At 42.8% G+C, this 12,886-nt stretch overlaps 1 protein-coding gene across 1 annotated transcript in view; it reads left to right on the plus strand.

Annotated features, from left to right (window-relative positions):
- LOC144685849 (PH and SEC7 domain-containing protein 2-like) overlaps nucleotides 1-12,886 on the plus strand; it is a 225,679-nt gene that overhangs the window by 60,805 nt on the left and 151,988 nt on the right. The window contains exon 3 of the mRNA XM_078550800.1: nucleotides 3,836-4,333. Within this exon, the coding sequence (XP_078406926.1) occupies nucleotides 3,836-4,333 (498 nt within the window). The remainder of the gene's footprint in view (nucleotides 1-3,835; nucleotides 4,334-12,886) is intronic.

Genomic DNA, 12,886 nt, shown 5'->3' on the forward strand with positions numbered 1-12,886 from the left:
ACTTTCTATGGGTTGGATTTTCTGCCTGTCACATGGGCCAGTCGGGAGCAGGCACGGAGCCAATCACTGCCCGCCGCCATTTTATGTGGGCGGGTCTTAATTGGCCCGCCCAGCGTGATGCATGGCTGGTAGCGCTCAGCACTACCTGTGCGGGTGGGGGGAGGAGGGAGAGTCTGGGCCTGCGCTCTTTCAGAAATCTCCCTGAGGCACGGAGCTGCCTCAGGGAGATTACGTTCATATTGAAGGCTTTAAATAAAGAAAGATAAAAATTATTTAGACATGTCCCCTCATGTGACAGTGTTACATGAGTTGGGACATGTTTATGAATTGTGAAAAAAATATTTATTTATTTAACAAAATCTTCAGGAAACCTCATCCCGCCCGTAGATGAGGTTTCCTGAAAAACGCGAAGGCAGCTTGGGTTCTTCACCTGCCTGCCAACCTTAAGGTTGGACAGGCAGTGTTGATAATTGCTTTAATTGTTTTTTTTAAAGGCCTTAACAGGCCTTTGACAGTTTGGCGGGCGTGCAGTCGCCTCCGGCACGTGCCCGCCGAATGAAAGATCTGAATGACGCGCGGTGACATTGGGATGCATGCCCGACGTCACCGCGCGTCATTTTACGCGTCGGCATGCCGGGCCCGTCCCCACACGCCGATGTGAAAATTCTGGCCTAGTCTATGTTTTGAAAAGTATAGGCTGATTTCTTGAAAGGTCTCCTGCCCTAGCATCCTCGAACTTGCATCCTTCTTTAGTTTCTTCCTATCTCCATTTATGCCCTCTCTGAGCTCAACTTGTTCATGAGACCCACCTCCTGGACCCCATTTTAGTTGATATTGTTAATGACTCTCTCTCTCTCGAGGTGTTGTTCCTTTCTCCTTTAAATCTGCTGTTATCACCCTTCTCTTAAAAAAAGTCAACCCTTGACTCCACCATCATTGCGCACTACTGCCCTATCTCTAACCTCCCTTTCCTCTTCAAAGTCTTTGAATATGTTATCACCTCCCAAATCCATGCCCATCTTTCCCAAAACTCCATGTTTGAATCCCTCCAATCAAGTTTATCCTCGCCAATTGTTGAAATGGCTTTTATCAAAGTTACCAATGACATTCTGTGTGGCTATGATAAAGGTAAATTATCCTTCCTTGTTCTTCCCAACCTGCATGTAAACCTGCATGGACATGGTTGACCACACCATCCCCCTCCAATACCTTTCCACTGTCATCCAGCTGCTCTCACGTGGTTCCATTCTTTCTAATCATAGCCAGAGTATTGCTTGCAACAGCCTCTTTTTCCACTTCCACATCATTATCTCTGGTGCATCCTGAGGATCTATTCTTGTCTGCTAGCTATTTCTCATCTACATGCTGCTCCCTGACAACATCATCTGAAAGCATAGTGTTAGTTTTCACATGTACGGTGTCGATACTCAGCTCTACCTCAGCATTACCTCACTTGACTGCTCCACTGTTGCTGAATTATCAGGTTGCTTATCCATTTAAATATTGGGAAGTTTGAAGTCATTGTCTTCCGTCCTCACTCCAACCTCTGTTCCCTAGCTATCGACTCCACTCTTCTCCCAGGCAACTGTCTGAGACTAAACCAGACTGTCATGTTTGACTCTGAGATGAGCTTCCGACCACATATCTACACCATCACTAAAACTGCTTATTTCCAGCTCTGTAACATCACCTATCTTCCTCCCTGCCTCAGCTCATTTGCTGCTGAAACCTTCATTCATACCTTTGTTACTTCTAGACTTGACTATTCCAATGCATTCCTTGCTGGCTTCCCATATTCTGCTATCTAAACTGCAGGTCAAGCAAAACTCTATTACCTGTGTTCTTGATCGTACCAAGTTCCGTTCACTCATTGCCCTGTGCTTGCTGACTTATATTGGCTCCCAGTCAAACAATGTCTTGATTTTAAAATTCCTCACTATTTAAATCTTCACCATTCCCAATATTTGTAATCTCTTCCAGCCCTACAACACTCTGAGATATCTGCATTCATCTAATTCTGGCCTCTTGAACATCCCTGGTTTTAATCGCTCCATCATTGGTGGCCATCCCTTCAACTGCCTAGGCCCTAAGCTCTCAAGTTCCATCCCTATACTTTGCTGGCTCTCTACCTCTCCTTTTTCATTTAAGATGTTCACTAAAACCTATCTCTTTGAGCAAGCTTTTGGTCATCTGTCCTAACATTGCCCTATGTAATTTGGTGTCTAGTTTTGCTTTATAACATTCCAAGAAGTGTCTTGAGGTGTTTTATTATGTTACAGGTGTCATGTAAGTATAAGTTCTTATTTCTTTTCCCGAATGTGGGGTGTGGAAGTTCACCTGTCAGAAATGCTCCCATGGTTCCTGATACTGACTCATGTGAAGCTGCATTTAAGAGTGTACATTCTGACATGTGACACTTCTGTTTCAGCCTGTCTTGTTCCTATTGAACAATCTATCTGAAGCTGCCAGAGAGACAGAAAGAGGAAAAGGTATATCAGAGACATTTCCATGAACAGACCCACAGCAAATCAACATGGAAAAATGATTATTTAGGGAAACATGTCTAGTTGAGTTTGCATTGCAGTTTAGCGTACCAGGTATAATTTTCTTTCTTTGGAGATGGGTTAGTTAAGCCTGCAAGTGCTGTAAATTTACTATTAGTGCTCCTGTTCACTTAGACATTTACGGTTTAATAAAATTGTTTGAAAATTTGTAGCCTAAACCATGACTTAGAGAAGTATATATTCTACTGTCCTCTGAGGTCAAGGTAAATCATGTGAGAACATGAGATATCAGTCAAAGTAGAATGATAAGGGTTTTCTGCTTGATTCCCGAGCATGCTATAAAGTGCCTAGATATTGGACAGGGAAATGTACTTTCTGTGTCATTGGGAGTGAGGATCTGTCATCTGCCGTGATCTATGATGTTGAACCAGAGAACAAAAATATCAAGAGTGAATATCTGAAGTAAAAACCTAAAAATCTATCACCCCACCCTAGTTGCTCTAATAATATTCTTAATTGGTAAGTTTTCTCCAAAAAGATCTAACTTTCTCTGCATCATCTCCTGCGGAAGCACCTCCACAGCTGGATTTTGGAATGGCAGTATTCTTCCTCTGCTTTGCTTCAGCTGTTAAATTTGTTGCTAGTTCCCTTTTAAAGGTGACTAGCAACCCTCTCAGAGCTGCAGAAACAGGATATTCCATCCCCTAATACTTGTGTGCTTCAAGTGCATCAAGTGTAGTGTACCCAGACTGCTGATGTTCCAATTCAACCAGCTGACCTCACTTTATAGCTAACGGCGTGCCCAGCATCCCGCAAGTCTGGAACTGCAATATTTTCCTCTATAATTATAAGTCGCAATTCATAAGATTACATATTTTAAGAGAAATGATTCTTTTCTAAATGGAAATAGATAGGAAAAATATATATTTGAGACTATCCAGTTCACTCTAACACTTCTAGCTTTTTTTTCCTCTCGTAAATGGAATAAAATTGTCTTATTAATAAAATCCAGTATAATGGCCTTATCTCCAACATATTTAAAAAATGTTGAATGTGAATACCTTGAAATCCAATAAACTTTAATCCATCATCAGAAATAATAGTGCAACAAGCAAGTTGATGGAATCATTTTTTTTTCACAGATTCGTGGATTTTTGAAAATAAAATTTCAGTATATTCATGATTATAACTTCTCCAAAATGTTTCCTGTTTTCAATGAAGTATTTCTGTTTGTTCAATAAAAGAGTGAATGTATTAATTATAGTTTTAAGTTAAAAAAAGGTTTAATATGTCACTAAATGTTATTTTTTGTTGTGATGGTCTATTAACAGGTTGATAGTTGGAGTGATAATGCCTGATGATGCAACTGTTGCAAAAGAACAAGTCCAAGTGAAGGACAGTCGGGATGGATTCAGTTCTACATTTGAAAGAATTGTGGAATCTGATCTTATGAAAGGGACCTCATACAGTAGCCTGGATTCTTTGGATGTATTGTCACTGACTGATGAGACAGATAGTTGTATCAGTTTTGAAGCCCCACTCACACCACTGATTCAACAACGAATTAAGGAAACCCCTGAACTGCTGCAGCAGAAACTGGTTCAGGTTGCTGAACAGCGAGAAATCCTGGAAGCCAGAGTTAGCGATGACCAGGAACATCATTCTAAGATGAATGAGGGAAGTGTTGAAAGCCCACTGAGACACTCACTTACTAGCAGCAGGTCTGAGAATGTGCTGAGCAGATCCTCTTTGAAGTCCATGCCAAATGGTTTGCACAATGAGAGAGAAGAACTAGAAGATGACATCAGCAAGATAGTTAACTCCATCAGGTAAATAGATTAAGTAAAAGCAGTTTCAGTGTAAACTAATTTTGGTATGAATTGCTATGCTAAACATTTTATTCTTTAAACATGTGTATTAACAAAAAAAATACTTTAATGGTGGGAATTTTCCACTTTGTCGATCCTAGCACATCAGGCATAATTATTAGGAATTTGTGTACTCAGAGTCTATGATTTTCCCTCTAATAACTTTAATGAATGGAACGTTATTGGCTAGGTATCCCCAAAATTATTTACATAGATCAAAACAACAAACACTCAGCAGTGGTGGGGAAGTCATAATTTAAGAGGAAGGTTTTGGGATGAGTTTTGAAGGAATGGAGTAACCTAGCAAAGCGGAGGAGTTTAAGAAGAGCATTCCTGAATGTATAGCTAAGAAGGTTGAAAGCTCAATGGCTGGAGTTGCAGTGGAGGGTGTGAAGACAAAGGAGTCCAGGGTTAGAGAGCAAAAGGTTGTGTAGGACCATAAGGTTGAAGAAAGTTGCAGAAGTAGGAAGGGGTGAGTCAATGGATGACTTATTGATGAGGGCAAGGATTTTGAAATCAGTGCTTTAGAGGATAGGGAACTGATGAGATTGATGAGGATAGGGCTCTTAGGGGAGTGAGAGCTTGTGTAGGATCGGATATGACAGAAAAGTTGTAGATGAGTTATAATTTCTGAAGCAAAAACAATACTTCAGATACCGGAAATCTGAAATTAAAACAGGAAATGCTGAAAATACTCAGAATACAGAGACAGGCAGAGTCTCTGGATAGAGGAACAGAATTATGTTTCAAGTCTCTGCCCTTTTATCAGAACTGGAAAATGTTTGAGATGAACAGCTTTAAAGCAATAGAAGAGGCAGGGGAAAGGAGGCAGGGAGAGAGCAAAAGGGAAGATTTTGTGATGGGGGGAGAGCAGGAATGATTAAATGATAAAAGGGTTGGAAGAGAGTTAAATAGTTAATGCAGAATAGCGTAGAGGGAAGAAAGCATGGAAAACCTAGTCCAGGAATTCAACAGAATAAGGCAAGTACATCCAGGGGTGTGGACCATCCCACCAGCCAGGTACCAATAGGAGAACTCCACCAACATTTATAACATTAAAACAGCTGAAACATAGGCCTCATGAATTTTACCAGGCCACTTCAAAGGTGGTTGTTGGTGGGTGTTGGGGGTGGGTGCGGGGGCATTAAATGGGAGCAGAACACATTTGGCCAGAAACCTGATGTCTTTACGTTGTTTCTGGATTTTACCAGAGGTGGCAACCATGGAGGGCAGACTTCACACATCAATGTGGTTGGACAGCATGCAAGATATTTAAAAGGCTAATTAACTTGGATTTGATGTCGCATTTCGAACTTTACTAATGGTGCATGGGGACCACGGGGCTTTAGAACCTTGCCTGGTTAAAGAAGGCGACAAGGAAGTGTGCGCTCAGTGCTGGCTCTCTCAGCCAGCTATTGAGAGAGCCAAGATGTAGTGGCAGGGTGAGTGGTGCACAGAAACAGAAAAGGGAAAAAGGTGTGAGCACTGAGGGGGCATGCTGCCAGGTTAACATTGGCACAGTAGCACTTACTTCCAAGGAACGAATTAGAAAAAGGCGGAGTGGTGTGGGAGGGGAACAGATCAGGATAGAAGGCCTAGGAAAAAGACCACTTGTCGTGGGCCTCATCTAGCCAGGCTTTGTAGCCCCTGCAGGACGAGGAGCAGCTCAGAGGGAGAGAGGGAGGTGGGGCACATTAGGAACATCAGAACCAGCAAGAGGGCCTGCTTGCTCATGGGCACAATGGAGGAGGGCAGACGGCCATGTCAACAGCCTCCTGCATGCAGAAGTGACTAGCCCCTAGGAGAGAGCCTACTGTTTGGAACTGAGCTGCCTCCAGATGCCCATATGGCAGTGCCACTGAAGACTGCAGCTCCTCAGGTAGGTAATCTCTGCGCTATTCTGCAAACAAGCTGCAACCCACTGGGGTTAGTAGCTACCCAGTGCCAGTGGTCCTGAAGATCACCATGGCTCTCAACTTCTACACCTCCAGGTCTTTCCAAGGATCCACTGGAGACATGTGTGGCATCTCCCAGCCTGAGGCCCATCTGTGCAATAAGGAGGTGGCCAGTGTCATGTTCAAGAGATTTGGTGACTATGTGTACTACTGCATCAATCCAGACAGTCAGGAGTGTTATAATTTGCAGCTCATTTACTGAGTAAAGGAGTAATCTAGAGCCTGTCTTTCCTTGAAGTAGGTTCATTCCCCAAACCCAGAGGACATAGATACAGACTGACTTTTCCTTACTCCCGCACCACCCTCCTTCCCCCGCCCCCAGTGGAAACCAGTTCTTATATATACTTGAGAATAATGCCCTAACCTTTCCCCAATTAGTGATAGCTGCTCTCACTTACAACCAGAGCATGAACTTCATTGTGACAAGATTGCAACGTTGACAAGGAGGGGAGGTCCATTGGGCTCGGGGCCATCACTGGCTTTCCCAGGGTGCAGGATGTGATCGATTGCAAGTATGTGGCCATCAAGGCTCCTACATTCAAAAGAAAGGGTTTCCACTCACTCAGTATTCAGTTGATGTGTGACTACTGAATGTGGATCCTTCAGGGGGATACCCAGTTCCAGGGAAGCAGCCATGTTGCCTGCATACTTCAGCAATTCAGGTAACACAGCTTTTCTGGACCCTGTGTGCCTTCAGGAATGGATATGCCTATTGCCTTTGAGGAACCCACAAACGAATGCAGAGGAGAGGTCCAACACCTGCCATGGAGCAAACTTTGAGCAGGTCATTCAGCTTCTGAAGATGTGATTTGGGTGCTGAGATCAATTTTGTGGAGCCCTTCAGTATGCCCTAATAAGGGTCTCGCTTATCAAGGTGGTCTGCCGTGCACAACCTAGCAGTGCAGAGGGAGGAGGTGTTGAATAATGAGGACATTGTCAATCGTGATGCCTCCTCTGATGATGAGGATGTGGAGGAGAGTGCAAAGTAGGCAATGCAAGATGAGGGACCCCTGAACCACAGGCAAGCTGCAATGAGCTACATGCCCTAATACATAGCCGTTTCTTGTAACCCTTATGCACTTTTGGAAACGGAAAAAGGTATGGAGAACACACCTTGGCAGACTGAAGGAGGTCATTGGCATGCTTGTAGCAGAGGTTCGAAATTCTCTGGGTGACCCCATGGCTGCTGACTTCCTCTACAATGCTTGGTTAAGCAGGCTAGTTTCTTTTCCCTGCCCCTGGGGGAACACCTCCTGTGTTGCCCCTGTAGCCTGAAGGAGAACCTGCAGGGAGGCATCGCTGAACCATTGGGCTATCAGGTGTCTTCCTTCTGCCATTCTTTCTGCAGGCATCATTCAGCTCCTTGCCAGGAGGCAGCAGTCATAGAGAGGACTATTGGTTGACAAAAGCAGTCAGAAAGTGGACTCTTGGTTGACGACAACAGTCAGACAGAAAACTCTTGGTTAATGGCAGCAGTCGGGCAGAAACTTCCTGGCAGAAGGCAGTAGTGAGGCAGAGGCTGTTCCTGACCAGTTTGAGGAAGTAACAAGCAGGGTGGATAAAGGGGAAACAGTAGATGTAGTGTAGTTGGATGTCCAAAAGGTATTTGTTAAATGCCACATAAAAAATTACTACACAAGATAAGAGCTTATGGTGTTGGGGGTGATATATTAGCGTGGATAGAGGACCGGCTAACTAACAGAGAGTCAGGATAAATGAGTCATTTTCAGGTTGGTAAATTGTAACTAGTGAAGTGCCACAGGAATCAGTGCTGGAGCTTCAACTATATACAATCTATATTAATGACTTGGATGAAGGGACCATTATAGCCAGATTTGTTGACAATATGAAGTTAGGTAAGAAAGCAAGTTGTGAAGAGTAAATAAAGAGTCTGCAAAGGGATATAGGTAAGTTAAGTGAGTGTAAAAAAATTGCCAGATGGAGTATAATGTGGGAAAATGTGAGGTTGTCCCCCTTGACAGAAAAGCAGAACATTATTTAAATGGAGTGAGACTACAAAATAATGCAGTACAGAGGGATCTGAGTGACCTTGTACACTTCACAGAATCACAGAATTGTTATGGCCTAGAGTGAGGTCATTTGGCCTGTCGTGTCTGCACCAGCTCTCTGAATGATTAACTCACCTAGTTCCATTCTCCTGCCTTCACCCTGTAACTTGCACATTCTTTCTTTTCAAATGAAAATCTAATTCCCTTTTGAATGCTTCAGTTTAACCTGCCACCACCACAGTCTCAGGCAGAGCATTCCAGATACTATTCATTCACTGCATGAAAAAGTTTTTCCTCATATCACTATTGCTTCTTTTACTAATTACTTCGCATCTGTGCCCTCACGTTCTCAATCCTTTCATGGGCGGGAACCATTTCTCCCTATCTACTCTGTCCAGACCCCGCATGATTTTGAATATCTTTCCCTCAGCCTCCTTTTCATGAATCACAAAAAGTCAGCATGCAGGTACAGCAAGTAATTTGGAAGGCAAATGGAATGTTGGCTTATATTGCAAATGGGATGAATTATACAAGTAGGGAAGTCTTGTTACAACTGTACAGGGCATTGGTGAGACAGCTGGAGTACTGTGTACAGTTTTGGTCACAGTTAAGGAGGGACATACCTGCATTGGAAGCAGTTCAGAGAAGGTTCACCAGGCTGATTCCTGGGATCAGGAGTTGTCTTACGAAGAAAGATTGAGCAGGTTGGGCCTATATTCATTGGAGTTTACAAGAATGAGAGGTGAGTTTATAGAGATACATATGATTCTGAGGGGACTTGACAGGGTAGATGGTGAGAGGATGTTTCCCCTTGTGGGGGAATCTAGAGCTAGGAGGAAAAGTTTAAAAATAAGGGGTCTCCCATTTAAGACAGAGGTAAAGAGGAATTTTTTTTCTCAGTGAGTCTTTAGTGTTTGGAATTCTCTTATCCAGTGAGCAGTGGAAACTGTGTCATTGAATGTGTTCAAGGCTGAGTTTTTTTAAAGTTCATTCACAGGATGTGGGCTTCACTGCCTGGGCCAGCATTTATTGCCCATTTCTAGTTGCCCTTGAGAAGCTGGTGGTGAGCTGCTTTCTTGAACCACTGCAGTCCATGTGGTGTAGTTAGGGAGTTCCAGGATTTTGACCCAGCGACAGTGAAGGAATGGTGATATTTTTCCAAGTCAGGATGGTGAGTTACTTGGAGAGGAACCTCCAGGTGGTGGTGTTCCCATCTATCTGCTGTCCTTGTCCTCCTAGGTGGTAGTGTTCATGGGTTTGCAGTCTAAAGAGCCTTGGTGAACTTCTGCAGTTAGTCAGATTTTTGATTGACAAGGGAGTCAAGAGTTATGGGGCAGGCAGGAAAGTAGAGTAAAGGCTACAATTGGATAAGCCATGATCTTATTGAATGGCAGAGCAGGCTCGAGGGGCTGAATGGCTCAGCCCTGCTTTTATTTCTTACATTCTTATGGCAGCCCCTTAAATATTGCACCTGCACCTGCACCTGCCACCTCTGCCTTGCTTCCTGTCCCTGCTCTTCAATTGGACGGCACCTGTGCTTCGCTGGAATTAAGTGGCCAGCTGCAGTGAGATTGCGAGCAGCTGGCCATTTAATGCCTGAGCAGAAGGGGCAGCAGCTTCCTGTGGCCTTGATGCAAAATCCAGAGCATAATGTTAGCTGCATAAACCTCTTACTAATACTGTATTTTGTCCAAAAGACAGAATTGTGTAGGGATGCAGTTACATTACAAAGCCATTGAGTGGCAGTGCTTCAATCTGTTTTCCCTGACAGTAAAGTGAATTGAAATATTTTTATCAAAACTCCGTTCTAGATATCACTACCTCAAATGGTGTTACACATTACCAATGATTAACAATGCTGCTGCTATCTGGCAATATGCTTTTCCTTAAACTCCCACTCCAGCCCCAAACCTCAAAATTCCTTTAGGCTCTCCTTGAAGAATTTTTGGCCTCCTCCTTCTACCCAAAGTCCTGCTGGAGCAGAATTTCCCATACAAAAGTGCTTAATGTTTGGCCTGAACTTTGAAGAAACCATAAGGCTGAGCAGCTGTTTCTACAGTCTTGCTCGATCGGCTGTGATTGCTCCTGAATGCTATAACCCCATTTGTCAATTTGGATGTGCCACCTTTTTCACATCTCACTACTGAGCTCATGCTGTTTAGAGCATTCCCTTCAATCCTGGCGCAACAAACTCTCTGATATCTATAGTATAAAGCAGGAGATGATTCAGGCAGTGGCATATGGGTATTGTCACTGGACTAGTATTCCAGAGACCCAAGGTAATGCTCTGGGAACCTGGGTTCAAATCCCACCACAGAAGATGGTGAACTTTGAATTCAATAAAAACCTGGAAGTAAAAGTCTGATAATGACCACAAAACCATTGCCAATTGTTGTAAAAACCCATCTGGTTCACTAATGTCCTTTTGGGAAGGAAATCTGCTGTCCTTACCTGGTCTGGCCTACATGTGACCCACAGCAATGTGGTTGACTCTTAAAAATGCCCTCTGAAGGAGGACAATTAGGGATGGCCAATAAATGCTGGCCTAACCAGTGATGCCCACATCCCATGAACGGATTAAAAAAAAAAATAGGATCTGGCACATATAAGGTTAATGTGGAACTGAGTACAGTACCACCCACACAGTGATGTAAGAGAGCACATGACACACACCCAGTCTTGTGTTGGACAGAGTCATGTGTTCCAGCGCGCATGGAGCCAGCTCCTAATTTGTACTCTTTTACTGTATATTTATAAGTAGTTCTAAATTAATAAAGACATACAGTTAACCTACGTATGACCATGAAGACTTCTTCAGACCTACGTACTGTAACCAACTGCCTACAACAATGTCCACCTTCTAGCTCTCCCATTGGCAGTGTATTTCTTCAGCAACGACTTTGTCTGCCCACTGATTGTTGGCGAAGCCAATTTCATATTTAAATAGGGACCTGCTGGTTTCCTATGGGTGACACTCTCAAATTGTTCAGAAGAACAGGTTAAAATTGTAGCTGGGTTTTTGTGGGATGCTGGCTGGTGAGATCCTAACTTTTCATTAGTATTTAACCACCACAGTTTTTTTTTGTTAAACTTCGTTGACATAAGCCAAGGAAGATAAAGAGTAATTTGACAATGGTGTCTATTCCTTTGAGATTTTTCAGATAGAACCAGATGATTAATTATTTAATGTGCTTGCATTTGTTTTTATACTCTGCTTGCAAGTACATATTTCCCACTAGAAGAACGAATCAAATATTCTAAAAGGACTACATTTTATATATACTGAACACAAAAACTCAAGAAAACATGAATTAGGAGCAGGAGTAGGCTATTCGGCTGCTCGAGCCTGCTCCACCATTCGATAAGTTCAAGGCTGATCTGATTGTGGACTCAACTCCACTTTCCTACCTGACCCCCATAACTCTTCTCGATCAAAAGTCTATCTAACTTACCCTTCAACATATTCAATGACCCAGCCTCCACTGCTCTCTGTGAAAGAGAATTCCACAGACTAACGAACCCTAATTTTCAAACTCTGTCCCCTACTTCTAGACTCCCCTACAAGTGGAAACATTGTCTCAGTATCCACCTATCAAGTCCCCTCAGGATCTTATGTGTTTCAATAAGATTACCTCTCATTCTTTATAAACTCCAAAGGGTATAGGCCCTTTCAATCTTCCCCATAAGATGCCCCCCTCATCCCAGGAATCAATCAAATTAACTTCTCTGAACTGCTTCTAATGCAATTATATATTTTAAGTAAGGTGACCAAAACTGTACACAGTACTTCAGATGCAGTCTCACTAAGGCCCTGTATAGCTGTAGCAACACTTCTCTGCTTTTATATTCGATTCCCCTTGCAATAAATGTCAACATTCCATTTGCCTTCCTAATCATTTGCTTTACTAACTTTTTGTGATTCATGCACTAGGATACCCAGATCCCTCTATACCATAGAGTTCTGTAGTCTTTCTCCATTCAAATAACATGCTGCTTTTCTATTCTTCCTTCCAAAGTGGACAAGTTCCCATTTTCCCACATTATACTGTATCTGCCAATTCTTTTCCCACTCACTTAACCTTTCTATATCCCTTTGTAGACTCTTAATGTCCTTTTCACAACTTACTTTCCTACCTACCTTTGTAGCAAATTTAGCTACCATTCATTTGGTCTCTTCATCCAATCATTGAAATAAATTGTAAATAGTGAGGCCCAGCACTGATCCCTGTGGCACTCCATAGCGTGCCATCCTTAAAATTACCCTTTTATCCCTCCTCTCTGTTTCCTGTTAGATAACCAATCCTCTATCCGTGTTAATATGTTACCCCCTACACCATGAGCTCTTATTTTGTGTGGTAACCTTTGATGTGACACCTTATCAAATACATTTTGGCAAGTTGAGTACACAGCATTTACAGGTTCCCCTTTATCCATATTGTTTGTTACTTCTTCAAAGAGCTTTAATAAATTAGTCAAACACGATTTCCCTTTCACAAAACCATATTGACTCTGCCTGATTGTATTAAGATTTTCTAATTGTTCTGCTTTAA

The sequence above is a fragment of the Cetorhinus maximus genome, chromosome 10 (assembly GCF_964194155.1).
Source record: "Cetorhinus maximus chromosome 10, sCetMax3.hap1.1, whole genome shotgun sequence".
In the NCBI taxonomy this organism is placed as follows: Eukaryota; Metazoa; Chordata; class Chondrichthyes; order Lamniformes; family Cetorhinidae; genus Cetorhinus; species Cetorhinus maximus.